Raw genomic sequence first — 14,802 nt, forward strand, 5'->3', positions numbered from 1 at the left:
GATTTTAGGGATGGAGATCATTAGAGACAGAGAGAGAAGGAAACTTTTCTTGTCACAGAGAAGCTACATTCAGAAGGTCTTGGCGAGGTTTGGCATGTCTTCATCTAAGCCCATTGATACCCCCAGTGCTGCCAATATCCATCTCACTGCCATGTTCGCTCCACAGTCAGAAGAAGAGAAGGAGTATATGTCACGAGTCCCTTATGCCAGTGCCGTAGGAAGTTTGATGTATGCTATGGTCTGTACAAGGCCAGATTTAGCACATGCAGTCAGTGTAGTGAGCAGATTCATGGGACAACCAGGGAGAGAACATTGGCAGGCTGTGAAGAGAATTTTTCGGTACCTTAGAGGTACATCTGACGTTGGTCTCATTTATGGAGGTGATACTCAGTGCTTGGTTACTGGCTATTCTGATTCAGACTATGCTGGAGATGTTGACACAAGAAGATCGATGACTGGCTATGTGTTTACCCTTGGAGGATCTGTCGTCAGTTGGAAGGCAACTTTGCAACCTACAGTGACTTTGTCTACTACGGAAGCGGAGTACATGGCCTTGACAGAGGCTGCAAAAGAAGGGATTTGGTTGAAAGGGCTGGTTAGTGATCTTGGTCTGCATCATGATCAGGCTACGGTGTATTGTGACAGTTTGAGCGCAATTTGCCTAGCCAAGGATCAAGTCCATCATGAGAGAACCAAGCATATCGACGTAAGGTATCATTTTCTGAGAAGTGAGAAGAGAATCAAGGTGAAGAAAGTAGGAACTGCTGATAATCCTGCTGATATGTTCACAAAGCCGGTTCCACAGAGCAAGTTTCAACACTGTTTGGACTTGCTCAACATCAGAAGCTGTTAATTGCCCTGCGGGGCAACTCTGAGGAAGAGGGGGAGGCCTGGCACTATCATAGTGCGTCTGAAGAATCTGTTCAGAGAATTCAAGTCAAGGTGGAGATTTGTTGAATGCCTTGAATCGGACCCGCTACAAACAGAAAGGATGGGGGTCTCGCTGCCCGGTCAGCGAGTCGGGGCCCTTTATTTTCTGTTGATTCTGTATGTTGGGCCCAAGCCTGTTAGGGCGTAGCTTAGCACTATATATAGATTCTGTAATTCTGTTTTTGCCTCTCCATAATAAAACTGCTCCCTCTCTTCCCGTGGACGTAGCCAATTTATTGGTGAACCACGTAAATCTGTTGTCTTGTTTTTCGCGTTTATATTTTCTCGTATTATCTCAAATTCCGCACAACAGTATCAAACATATGGAATTGAAGTACTACTGTCAAGGAAGAAATTCGAAATTAAAGAGTGTTACTTAAGAATATTAGAACTGATCTCATGATTGCAGATTTGTTAACAAATGACTTACAACCAAAGACATTTAAAGAATATGTTCAAAGAATGGGTCTTGATTGTACTTATGATTGATACATTTATGGTGTTTTACACTTTGAGCTCAAATTATGTGTTTTTGATATACATTAATGAACATCTTGTTTCTCATAATGTTGTACACATTATTATTTTATGAAATTACAAGATAAGTCTTTACGATACATTAATGTGGACCATAATGTTATATGTTTTTATCACTTATGAACCTAGTATGATAAGTTGCTAATGTAGTAGTATATAGAAGGAAGTATGTAGCTTAAAATTTATGTACAACAGTCATAACTCGCGTTAGTAATTTGTTGTATTGTGATATGTATGATTGACATTATAAAAGAGATCTATTGTATGCGCAACTAATGCTTATTAAATATTAATGTTATATGGCTACTGGGCCAAGTAGGAGAATGTAAGAATTATTATTAATTATTATTAATTATTTCTTACTTATATGACTCAAGTTTACTTGTAATCCAAGTAATATCATATATAGTATTAATAAGGAATAAATATTGTCTATACATTGGTTACTTGATGGATGTACCAGATTAAAACCATAACCTTTATAAATTGGTCCTCTCTCAACCCAAGTGGATTATCAGATATATTCTCTACGATAATTTCGACAGTTATGATAACATAAAGTTAAAGCAAGGAGGTAGAAATCAATTTACGACTAACGCTTTCGCTTTTAACTGTGATGATCTCTTACTCATCAGGCATGTGCCCTTAACGATCTTTATGTAAAATTATCGTGTTTAAGATCTTACAAGACATACCAACGAATACAAACTTCAACTATTTTAATTATTCCACTTATGCACTACGATAACAATCAAAATTACGAAGAATTTTATTTATTTATTTTGGGTAAAAAAAGATTGTAAATATTTGCTTAATTGATTCTCAAAAATCTATTTATTTCATATAATTAAGACAAAGAAAATAATATATTTAAATGTGTACCAACAAGGAGTCGTGTAATTAGTAGTTGGATAAATGTTAGAAATACCTTTTCTTAAAAATAAATATAGATTATTTTCAAAAAATAATTGAATCTTAATTTATAGAGGTATATAACAAATAGAAAGAATTGATTTAACATAGTAGCGTGGATGATGTGGAAAAGAACGAAGGGGCAAGAATTGATGATGAGCTTGTGGGTGGTGAACAAGTGTCCACTGCACCGCACTGCCTATTTTCAAATTCTTTTTATAGTATATCCTATATATATATATATATAGTATAGTCATAAATTAAATTAAATGGTATTAGAAGGAATGGATAAGTTTGGAGGGTTAAAGCACTTGTTTGTAACGATTTTTATGTCGCAGTTGGCCATATTTGTTGTAACTCCGGCGATGCCAGATGTCACGATGATGCTACTCTGTCCTGCTCAAGATGAGTGTTCTCTCGCCATTTACCTATCTGGTTTTCAGCAAGCGGTTTGTATATTACTATTGTTATTATTATTATTAATGGAGACAATATTTTAAATGGTCAATTCAACTTTAAATAATTTAAGTTGTTCAGTTCTAACTTAAAACTTTCTGAGTTGTTCACTTGAATAGTTTAGCTAAGAAAGCCAAGATGTGTGTTCTCTCGCCATTTCCCTCTCCCCTTTATGTTTTACTGTTTTCCCAACACGTTTTTCGCCAAGTTTAATTACATGTACGTCCTTTTTTCCTTTTTAACATCAGTACCCATACATTAGCCACATTTTTCACCAATTTTTTAAACATCTTCTGGAATGTTATTATCATTTAACTCAATTTTATTAGTGACTTGTTTATTGAAGGACAGCCTGATGTTTTTGTCACGATCCAAATTGGATCGCGACTGGCACCCACACTTACCCTCCTATGTGAGCGAACCAATCAATCTAATCCTTAACATTTCAATATAATATCAACAGAAAGTAATGCGGAAGACTTAAACTCATTAATAAAATCAATAACTATTATTATCCCCAAAATCTGAAAGTCATCATCACAAAAACATCTATGATCAAATTACTAAACTAAGAGTATTCTAAGAAGCTAAAACAAGTAAAAGCTAGTCCATGCCGGAACTTCAAGGCATCAAGACATGAAGAGGAAGACCTAGTCCAAGCTAGAAGTATTAGCTCACCCTGAAATCCGGTGTAATTGAAGACTGGCTAGAATTGCGGTTGAGTTGAAGACGACGGCACGTTTGCTGCACTCCACAAATAACAAAGAAGAAAACATAAAAGTAGGGGGTCAGTACAACACAAGTACTGAGTAGGTATCATCGGCCAACTCCAAATAGAAAACAGTATATATCAAGTAATATCATAAATCAACTACAATACTCAACATGTAGCAACAACAAGCACTATAATCATTACCAAGTACCGCCAAGTTCACACACGAGGACTCAAGCCTCAATACCATACTCATTTGGGAATTAGGTTAATTAGATTGAGTATATTAACATCTTTCAAGATTCATTATCTTTATTACTCTTGTGTCGGTACGTGACACTCCGATCCCCTACTAATATGTGTCGGAACGTGACACTCCGATCCCCTAAATCTACGTGTCGGTTCGTGACACCCGATCCCCTAATTCTACGTGTCGGTTCGTGACACTCGATCCCCTAATTCTACGTGTCGGTTCGTGACACCCGATCACCTAATTCTACGTGTCGGTTCGTGACACCCGATTCCCTAATTCTACGTGTCGGTTCGTGACACCCGATCCCCTAATTCTACGTGTCGATTCGTGATACCTGATCCCCTAATTCTACATGTCGGTTCGTGTCACCCACTCCACTAATCTCATTCTGTTAATTCATCAAGCCTTCTTTCATACTAAGGCATCATCAATCTCATTAATTCAGTTCATCAAGCCTTCTCTTATACCAAGGCATCATCAATCTCATTAATTCAGTCATCAAGCCTTCTCTTATATCAAGGCATCATCATTAACAAAGTAGATTAGGATTTTCAAGATTTAGGATTCAATAGCTTCGTCATGCTTATTTTATCACAATTACATAATCACATTCATGCAAGCATGCAATTAAGCATTTAGAAGGGTTTACAATACTACCCAATACATATCATTCGCTATTAAGAGTTTACTACGAATAACATAAAAATCATAACCTACCTCCACCGAAGATTAGTGATCAAGCAAGCAAATTCCCCAAAGCTTTGTGTTTTCCTCTTCTCGATCGATCCTCTCTCTCTCTTCTTGTTCTTTCTATTTTTCTTATTCAAACCCTCTTTCTTTTACCCTAATTAGCATATAATTAAGAATAAAAGATGGCAATAATAACCCACTAATTAACTTAAGGTTACCTCTTTTAACCCCCAAGTAATTGAGTTATTAATATTAAACCATTAACTTTATAATTAAAGCAGGAATAGTCCAAAACGTCCCTTAAAATATTTAAAGAAATCCGACTCAGCCTGGGATTACGCAGCCTGTGACGGCCCGTCGCGCCTGTGATGGCCCGTCCTGCTGCTTCCGTCACAGAGTTCAGAGACTAGATTTTTACCAAGAGTCTATGACGGCCCGTCACGCCTGTGACGGTCCGTCCTGCCATTTCGTCGCGAAGTTCAGAGAGTCGATTTCAGTACCCAAATTTCAGAATTCTAAGTGTTTTGGAACGAGACACCCTCGACGGTCTGTCGTGCCTACGACGGTTTGTCGTGGGGTCCGTCGACCAAGACAGCTTTTCCAGAATTAAAATCTGTTGCTCAAAACGACTAAACAGGTCGTTACAGTTTTTCAATTTAAGATTTGTCAAAAATCTATCTAAATGTTCTTTTTGGGATTTATTTAATTCTTTAGATTTTTCTTTTTTTTTGTAAGATCATATATTCTAATTGACATATTTAAATTGAATAGATTTTAATAATAATTAAAACAGGATATATATATATATATATATAAAATTGTAAATAATCAAGAAAAAGTATAGAATAATATATAAAATCTGACTCAAAAGTTTGATAAGTCGATATAAAAGATATTGAGATAGTTTTGCATTCGTTCCCCTCATAATGGTTTTTGCACTTCTGAAATTTTGAAGAAATACCAAAGAGTAAATTTTATCTTTTGTCACTTGTAACAGTAAATAAATTTTGTAGAAGAGAAGTTCAATATTTAAAATAAAAATAATAAAATAGAAAATAAAATAGATGAACTTATGGTAAATAATTAAACTATTAATAAATAAATAAGGAAGTACAGGTTTCCAACATAAGAAAATAATTTCCAAATGTTACTCCATTCCCTAAGGAAAGTGAAAATTAACCACTTTGAGTAATTACTTTTTACCCATTTTTTTAAAAGAAATTTAGAAGTACATATAATTTTATTTGATAAATATATGTATAAGTACTAAAAGAAATTTAGAAGTACATATAATTTTGTTTTTAAATATATGTATCCAAAAGTATGAGACTCAAACGATGGCTTATCTAGCTTAAGGGTTAAGATGGCCCTGAGTTGGAATTTTCTATTTTAGAAATTTTGATGTTATACCTAGTCCAGCGAGTGGACACACTGGCTTAAACGTGTGTCCCAAGTGGACTTCTACTCTCTATATGGTGCATGTTACTTGTATTCGAGTTTCTCAAGGTATATATACACACATAATATTTTTCAAACTTAATTTTAATAAATGTTTGCTCTTTTTTTAGTCGAAACACAGTAAAAACTTTCAGCACTTATCAAATTCAAAGAAGATACTCATAATTTAATTTATTTTTTAAAATTTTATTTAATATACTCTAGTAAAAAAATATAATTTTCATAATCATAATATAAAAGGTGCGAGTGTTTGCAGTGCTTATTGAGATTAATCATAATAACTAATGGTTAAGAGTTTGATAGCCAATTTACCTCCTCCTTCCAAGATGTCTGATTTTACATATCTACGTAATACGTAACAGTTTTCATGACTAAAACACTTGACTCCTGGCGTAGGCATCAACTATTTAATTACATGTATGCCTTAACAGTGATTAAAAAATAATGGAATTAGGAAACTGTTTTGTTGTTATTTATGTGATTCTGACTTTGACTGGAGAAAGTGACAAGTGGTATGATAGTTTTTCAATTCAATTTTGTGATGATGCATGTAGATAGTTGGAATTGGTTTAGTGGTAATGATGCCAATTATTGGGAATTTGTCTGACGTCTATGGAAGAAAAGCTTTACTCACTGTCCCACTCACTCTCGCCATCATTCCCCCAGGTTCTTACTTCATCTCATCTTGTTTACTATTTCTCGAAAACAATTGTAGTAGTTTCGTCTTCAAACGCTCCTACAAGAGTTTGAAATAACTTGCTATGTCGTGATAGATTAGGAAAGTATTTAATTTAAGCAGTCAAATAAAAGATACTATTTTTAAGACTGTTGATAGTTGTAGAACGAGAACAAAACTAACCATTCATCTCAACAAGTTGGAGGATGTTTTCAATACTTCTCTCTTATTCTTTTGAAAGGAAAAGAAAAAATAGGTATGTACTAAGTTGTGGAAGTCATGTTTGGCAGTCATATTGGCATATAGGAGGACCAAGAAATTTTACTATGTCTACTATGTGTTGAGGACACTCACTGGCATGATATGTGATGGTGGTATTCAGTGTGTCGCTCTTGCTTATGTGGTAATTATTTTTTCTCCATTACAATGACTTTGCCTCATAACCTATTTACAATATTTAGTTTTGTAAAAGATATTGCCATATATCAAATCAAAGTCTCCAAATTACAAGCTTGTCTAAAGATTTGATATATAGTATTAGTAAACAATGCAATTTCTAATAACACTTTGTTTCAACCTCTGTGTTTACAGGCAGACCATATGTCACAGGCAAAGCGTGCCTCTGCAATCGGAATTTTGGCTGGTGTTGGATCTGCGGCATTTGTCTGTGGGACCTTAGCTGATCACTTCCTATCCACTTCTCAGATATTTCTGGTTCTTCTCTGAAATTAAGCTATTGACTGATCTAGTTTTGTTCTATTTATGATCTTCTTTATTGATGAAGGTAGCAACAATTGCATCAACAATTGCTGTTGTATACATGCAAATTTTTTTAGAGGATACAGCTCGCGTTGAAGAGTATCCTATTGAGGAACAGCCAATTTTGAGAAACAATGAAATGGAAGATACTGAATTGGATTGCGAGACGGCAAAGAATATAAAGGTGTTCAACAGAGTTCCATCCCTCAAGGATATCATTTTCTTTCTTAGGAAGAGGTAAGTAGATGGAACAAGAGTTACTGTATCATCAATTCTTCTGACAAAAGAAGAAATATGATGACAATTGCTGACGTCGTGTTGCAGTCATACTTTTTCGCTTGCAGCATCTGTTGCTTTCTTGAATAGCTTTGCAGAAGGAGGAGAACAAGCTCCATTTCAGGTACTTCCTTTTTTCAAGTCTTAATTGGGCATTCATTGGTGACAACCAAGATATGTATAAACCCTTCATCATAGTATAAAGAGAAAAGAAATAAAATTACCATTGAAAATGTCTCGAATTTTCAAGGAGATAAATTAAATTTGCAATTGTTCTACCATCCATTAAACAATTTTGAATAGATATAATTACATTATTTTTCATCAATTTTCCATAATACCACTTTCTCAAAGAGAGTGAGCAGTCTAAAATAACTAATATAATTTTATTTTTATAAGCGTTTGATTATAAAATCTATATTCTTATTTTTTTTTATTATTTTAATTTTTTTTCTTTTTTCTTTTTTCTCTTTCTTTTCAAAAAATTTTATTGTCATCACCATTCATTGAAACTTGGTACTTTCGATGTCACCATTTTTACTATAACTTCACCTTCGTTTATTATTATTATTATTATTATTATTATTATTATTATTATTATTAGTTTTACTCTCTTAAGTTTTAAAATTTTGTTAAATATGTTCTTACATTTCGAACAATTCGATAAACTTATTAGATTTCAAGATGATTAGGAAGTATCATATAGTTTTTAATTCGATTTTGATTAAGTTTTTTCAATTTTTGAGAAATTATTTGATTCTTTTAAAATTATCATTTTTAATTTTGAATTTATATGAAAATGAGTAGTTGATGATACCTTCGAAATTTTATATTTTCTTTTAAAAATAATTAATTATGTTATCAATAATTTAATAAAATTTAAATAATAGTATGAATTTTATAAAGAATTTGACGAGAGAAAAAGAAAAAAAAGAAAAGAAAAAAATGGAAGTGGATTTCAATTTGACATGGGGGGTGAAAGGTGAAGAAAAAAAATGAAGGGATGATGGAGAAGAAAGATGAAATAAAACTTAAGATATATCAAAATTAAATTTTTAAGGTAACAGAGAGAGAAATAAAGAAAGAAAAAGCTAAAGAAAAAATCAAAATGAAAAAATATATATTTTTAATTAAATTAACACGTGTTAGATATGATTGAGGTGTGAGCTCACTTGTTTCTTGAAATTTATGGCTGACCGAAAAATGATATAATAATATTTGTTTAAAATTGTTTAATGGGGTAATATGACAGTCGCAAAGTTAAGGTGTGTTTACGAAAATTCGAAACAATTTCAATAATGACTTTATGTCTTTTTTTCTAGTATAAATTAGTTCTTGTTATAAAATTTTAACATGTGAAAAACTTGTTCATCATTGAGAGAAGCTGGAGTATCGATACATGATGATAGTATGAAGCAAGGGGAGCTTTTGGAAGGTCAATTTTACTTGTCTCAACCATATGGTCAACTTAATAGTGTGCATAAATATTTTCCTGCAGTACTTCTTAAAGGCTCGATTTCATTTCAAGAAAGATAACTTTGCTGACGTGATGCTCATAGCTAACATTTGCTCAGCAACTTCTCAGGTAATTTTTGCTATTGATCAGAGCAACTTATAATTTCTTCCTCATGATTATATTTCATATATTGATTTTTCAAATCATGCAGCTACTCCTCATGCCTATGTTGGCTCCTCTTATAGGAGAGGAGGTTCTCCTATGCTTAGGACTGATCACTGGATTTACAAATGTATGTGAACACTTAAAATGTACAGGTGTTTTTGAGTCCAACTAATCCCCATACCCAACATTACCCATGTCAGCATTTGATTTGATTGGTTCTCTACCCTTTACATGAGGACAAACGACTAATTTTTACCTAAATCTGCAGCTTCTTATCGACAGTATAGCACGAAAAATTTGGGTAAGCTCTAAAACGTTGAAGGTCGAATTTTCTATTTGTGTCCTTGTGCTTCAAATGCATTTAACTCCCTCATTTTCAGATTCCTTATACTGCCGCACTGTTGCCTATTTCCACCTCTCTCGTGAAACCTTCTGTGAGTTCTCTCAGATTTATTTTCAATATTTTCCTTTTTCATTCCTCTACTGTTATGACGGTTGGATGTTTAATAACTGTAGATTCAAAGCATTGTCTCAAAACAAATTGGGCCTAGTGAACAGGTGACTAGTCGCTCTATTATGAGAATTTCACTGATTAATGCGTGATATACAGAAAGTTTCCAGCATCAAACTTAAAATTGTAAAAAAAAAGTGTTTTGTGACAAGTACGATGTTTGTCATTTTTCAATTAGGGAATTGCTCAAGGGTGCATTTCAAGCATAAGTTCCATAGCCAACATTCTCTCCCCCTTCCTATATAGTCCTCTTACTGGTAAGTCGAATTGATATTTAAGCCATAGCAAAGTGTTTCTCTATCCCCCTAAAGCCAACACTTGCAACTTTTTATTTTGCAGCCTTATTTCTTTCAGAAAAACCTCCTTTTCGATATCCTGGCTTTAGCATCTTGTGCGTTGGCCTTGCTTGGGTAAGTATTATATTTATGGAAATAATTGATTGATGAGGATCAGTTTAATTGTGTGTGATCTTCTAGTCCATCCATTTAAATAAAATTTCTTTTTTCTCTTTTAGCAATTCTTTAATTTAAACTTTTTACGTAACATATTAAGATTATTAGATGACATTTTGCTACATTTTGACATGTATTAAATTTTACAACACAAGATATATATATATATATATATATATATATATATATATATATATAATACTGTGTGTCATGTCAAAATAGGACAAACACGGAGTGTCAGTATTTATTTATATTCAACTTGTAACATAGGTGTTTTTCGTGTATGCAGTTGATAGCTGTTATTCCCAGTGCAATGATAAAGGTGATTACTCTCGTCTCAAGACAGTAACGACATTGGAACGACAGCAGCTGAGACATAAATTTTTGGTGGGGTGAACATAAGACAATAGTAGATGTACCCAGAAAATGAGAAGCCTACAAAAACATCCCATAGACTGATAGCTTTGCCATTTCTGGCAGGATCACTTGGAACGTCTAATTATTATGTAACTGGTGAATATTGTAATCATTATGTAACTGGTGAACATTGTAATCATTAATAGTCGCTGTCTTGATTACTATCAGCTGTTACGATTCTACAGGTTTATTCTGTTTGCCATCGCTGGCACTCTTTTTATGAACCATGAATGGTGTAAAATAGGTTACAACAAATAAGAATAGATTGAAGTGAACTGTTAAAGAGAACAGATTTTCCAGTTTTCAACTATGAGAGATGTCCTAATTCATTCTTCCACAAGTGAGGATAATCATTTGATGTGAAGGCTAATAATCATTTGATGTGAAGGCTAATATAGAACCTGAGAAATGAAAGGTCGACATTGTGCTGAGGTTCGGGACTTGTTTGGATTATGATTTCTAAGTCAAAAACAAGTTAGGATCTCTAATTTATATTTTTGGCTTAATTTATTTTATTTTGGCTTTAAAATAAGTGTTTATAAACACTTTTTATCATTTCAAAATTATTTAAAAGCTATTCTGACTTGGAAGCACTGGAAATAAGTCGATTCAAATGGGGCATAGACAGTATATAACCTCTAGGTAATTCAAAGAAGACCAAGCGACATCCAATGGAAAAGCAAAAGAAATAAAAAATTGGCAGTATAGTATATGAAGTTGCATTAACGTTGCACTGTCAAATGCATCTAATATCAACAATAACATGGTTGAGACTCGTAGCAACTGTCAAAGAGAAAACATGTCTTAGCAAAAACCAAACTGGCCTAAAAGAGGAATGAGGGACGCCACTGTTCAAACGTGTTTCAAAATTAAATTAGAATATTGAATACAAATTATCAGTGAGAAACAATTAAACCAGTTAAGAAGGTTTAAGATATCATTACTATAAAAAGTCACTAATATCTAAAGCTGGGCTATAGAAGAGAGAAAATCCCAGAAGAAAGAAATTTCAAGGTTAAAAGCATTCTATTATCACTGTCCACTTGTATTTGTGAATGTCATTAGCATTCATTTCAAGTACCAAAGTAGAAGTAAGACATGATCTTCAACAATTGCTGATGTAAAAATCAAAACACAAGGGTTAGGCTACTGTCCTTGCTAGACGAAATCTGACAGGACAATTTCAATATTTTAATGATTTATTTCATCCTCAAACTGAAACCTAGTGCTAAAATTCTAGCAGCTACAGTGTTTTTTAAGGAGACAAGGGACTGACTTGCCACAAGGCGAACAGTGAGGCGTTCACCTTTTTAGAGTGTGCCTCCAATAAATACAAAAAATTTAAAATATTAAATTGCGTATATAAATAATCAAAATCTCAATAACAGTAATATATTAGTAAATATTTCAATTCAAAAACTAAAAATAGATAGTACATACTAAAAGAGTCTGGAACTTGAATGAAAAAAAAACAAAAATCAATACAATGAGAAAAAAATAGAGGTAGAAGTAAACGTGAAGTCTGGAGAAGAAGATGGAAAATGAAACAAAGGACGAATAAATCGAAAGAAGAAAAGAAGAAATATGTATTTTTTGGATTTTGGAGTTACCAGAAAAGTTTAGCTGATTGCCGGAGAAGTCTAGTCGAGTCGACTGGTTGAAATTACAACACAATCTAATTTGAAAAGAAAATCCTAAGATTACCTTTTTTAGTCTAAGAGTGTAACTGAGCAAATTTGGAAAGAAACCCCTAAAAGTTACCTTTTAAATCCTAGATTTGTTGTCTTTTTTAAGAAAATACAAAAGTCAACTGTTTTGTTGCCTATCACCATTGTGTCGCCTTTGGAAGATAACCTAGATACAAATCTAACGGTGATGAGGGGTCTCCAGGCCTTGCCTCTCACCATTGGCAAGGAGGCGATTGTCTTTCACAACATAGGCTTCTGCCAACTTTCAAGTCTATATGGTTAAATGCTAGCACTTGGGGATGGAACTGAAATAAAATACCATGTTCAACTCCCAACCAGTTCCTTACATTCATGCAAAATGTTTAAGCTAAAAATTTACCATCTATTTAGCAAATAACAGTAATTAGTACATAGTCACCAACTTGTTTGTTAATCCATATAATACAAATCTGGTTGATACATTCAAACCTGAGTATGCAGTACAATAGCAATAGGCATCTACCAGCAGAGTTAGAGACTCAATCATAGAAAATTTCAGCAATTCGACAATGAGCTTCCTTAATTGTGTACATGTAGAGCATCAAGCTTTGGCAGCGCATAATCTCCGAATATTCAAGTCTAGAATTACCAGTGACAAGGGTGAGCAAGTCTCTGTGACCAATACTTGAATCAGAAAGGTGTAGAAGCTTCAAACCTGGGAAGAATTTTATGAGTGTTGATGAGAGAAAAGGTTTCGCAAATCCATTTCATCTAATGCCTCTAATATTAGGACAATAAATCTCCATCTCTTGTAAAATCTCAGGGGTAAAGTATGGTGAATCAGAAAAGTCCACAAGCTCCAGTTTTGGAAAGCTCTGTACAACTTCCAATAAAACATCTTCAGAGGCATTGAAGGATCCATGAAATGATAGGTATTTCAAATTGGGGCAGCTATACAAAACAACAACATTAATTGAGGAAATGCAGCAATAATTGTAAAATGAAGAGCGAGAGAGAGAGAGAACTTACAATGTAGCGATGAGTTTAAGAAGGGCATCGTCATTGTAAGGACCATCAAGAGAAGTGAGAAAAGGGTAAAAATAGAGAGGTCAAGGCGGATCCACCAGCAGCTTTACTGATAAGAGAGTGAAAGGCATGAATGTCAAATTGGGGATCGGTGTTGCATCTACCATCAAAAGGGTCTAGAAAAGCTGGTGAAGATTTTACAAAGGCATCAACAAGAGGAGCGACAGTAAAAGAGACCCAACAGTGAGGGTGATGAGAGGAATTAGACTAGGATTTGCATACCAAAGGGAGGTTGTATATGCGATCTTTGAGGGAGGATTTCGAGAATATAATAACAAGAGCTGCTCTGGGTAGATTATCCCATGCCGCCCTCCCACTTTGACTTGCCCTTTTTTGTTGCTGTATCATATCATTCGGTCTGGAGATGACGAATTGAAGCATAAGGTGGGGGAGTGTAACACTCACTCACTGCTCCACTCTATTTTCTCCTCTCACTCCACCAGCCTTTTTTTATTTATCAATATGGGCTCACACATCGGTTAATGGGTTAGGTTGGGCTAGCCATTTTTCATATGATCCAGAAAATTATCGGTCCAGTCTACAAGTATGTGGACTACAGATTTTGTTGGGCTAGTTTTTTTTCTTAAAAAAATATATTTTTTTAATTTTTAAATGCAAAATCAAATTTAAAATATTATCATAAATATCGACAAGAAAATATTACATGACATTAGAGTTAGTACTTGGTAATCAAATACACAAATTGTTAACAATATAAACAACAAGAAGAATAAATTAGAAAGAAGAGAAAAGACTTGTTATTCATTTTGAAGTATACTGAAGGTTTCATGAATCTTATTTATAATGAAGGAAAAACCCTTTATTTATTGGAAAAACATAACTTGGTCCCCAAGTAGGATTCCTAACCATATCTTTAAAAAATTCCACATAATTAGATATTCACTATAATACAAATATGTTTATAACACTCCACTTGAATGTCGGTAGATTATGTGCCTCATTAAAACCTTACTAGCTAAAACCTAGTGGGAAAAATGCAGTGAAGGAAAAAGAGTATACATATCTAATAATACGCATCATGGATGCCTCATTAAAAATCTTATAAGGAAAACTCAATGGGACAAAACTTTGTGAGGGAAAAAGAGTACATCACGTATTAACTCCCCCTAATGTGAACATCAGTCCACAGACTTCAATTTTCATTTTCCAAACTTGTGCAGCATTCTCTTGAAAGTTGTACTTGATAGAGACTTGGTGAATAAATCAATTACAGTATTACTTGAACAAACATATTGCATGTTAATATCACCATTCTTGGGATCTCATGAGTGTAGAAAAACTTTGATGAAATATGCTTCCTTCTATCTCCTTTTATGAATCTTCCCTTCAGTATCAAATAATTCTACTTCGACTTCTTTAAAAAAATAA

At 33.7% G+C, this 14,802-nt stretch overlaps 1 protein-coding gene and 1 long non-coding RNA gene across 2 annotated transcripts; one reads left to right on the forward strand and one right to left on the reverse strand.

Moving 5' to 3' along the window:
- Positions 1 to 2,629: 2,629 nt before the first annotated feature.
- LOC101267718 (uncharacterized) lies at positions 2,630 to 10,821 on the forward strand. Its single transcript, XM_004242927.5, has 14 exons — positions 2,630 to 2,828; positions 6,503 to 6,614; positions 6,915 to 7,027; positions 7,216 to 7,338; positions 7,409 to 7,620; positions 7,708 to 7,783; positions 9,158 to 9,244; positions 9,327 to 9,407; positions 9,549 to 9,581; positions 9,661 to 9,714; positions 9,797 to 9,838; positions 9,970 to 10,048; positions 10,131 to 10,201; positions 10,533 to 10,821. Exons 1-14 carry the CDS (start codon positions 2,649 to 2,651, stop codon positions 10,590 to 10,592), a joined length of 1,323 nt encoding a protein of 440 aa, XP_004242975.2. The 5' UTR covers positions 2,630 to 2,648; the 3' UTR covers positions 10,593 to 10,821.
- A 1,861-nt stretch (positions 10,822 to 12,682) lies between these two features.
- LOC138337602 (uncharacterized) lies at positions 12,683 to 13,818 on the reverse strand. The gene is made up of 3 exons (XR_011210938.1): positions 13,357 to 13,818; positions 13,043 to 13,278; positions 12,683 to 12,966 (listed from the first exon to the last, which is right to left on the reverse strand). It is a non-coding gene; the product is annotated as an uncharacterized lncRNA (long non-coding RNA).
- Between the last annotated feature and the right edge of the window lie 984 nt (positions 13,819 to 14,802).

This window comes from Solanum lycopersicum, chromosome 7, assembly GCF_036512215.1.
Source record: "Solanum lycopersicum chromosome 7, SLM_r2.1".
In the NCBI taxonomy this organism is placed as follows: Eukaryota; Viridiplantae; Streptophyta; class Magnoliopsida; order Solanales; family Solanaceae; genus Solanum; species Solanum lycopersicum.

Excerpts from the sequence above, each read along its gene's own strand:
- LOC101267718 (XM_004242927.5), top strand. The coding sequence starts at position 2,649 with ATGGTATTAGAAGGAATGGATAAGTTTGGAGGGTTAAAGCACTTGTTT. Across the intron at positions 7,028-7,215 it reads GTGTCGCTCTTGCTTATGTG|GCAGACCATATGTCACAGGC; the intron begins GTAATTATTTTT and ends CTGTGTTTACAG. Across the intron at positions 9,582-9,660 it reads GTATAGCACGAAAAATTTGG|ATTCCTTATACTGCCGCACT; the intron begins GTAAGCTCTAAA and ends CCTCATTTTCAG.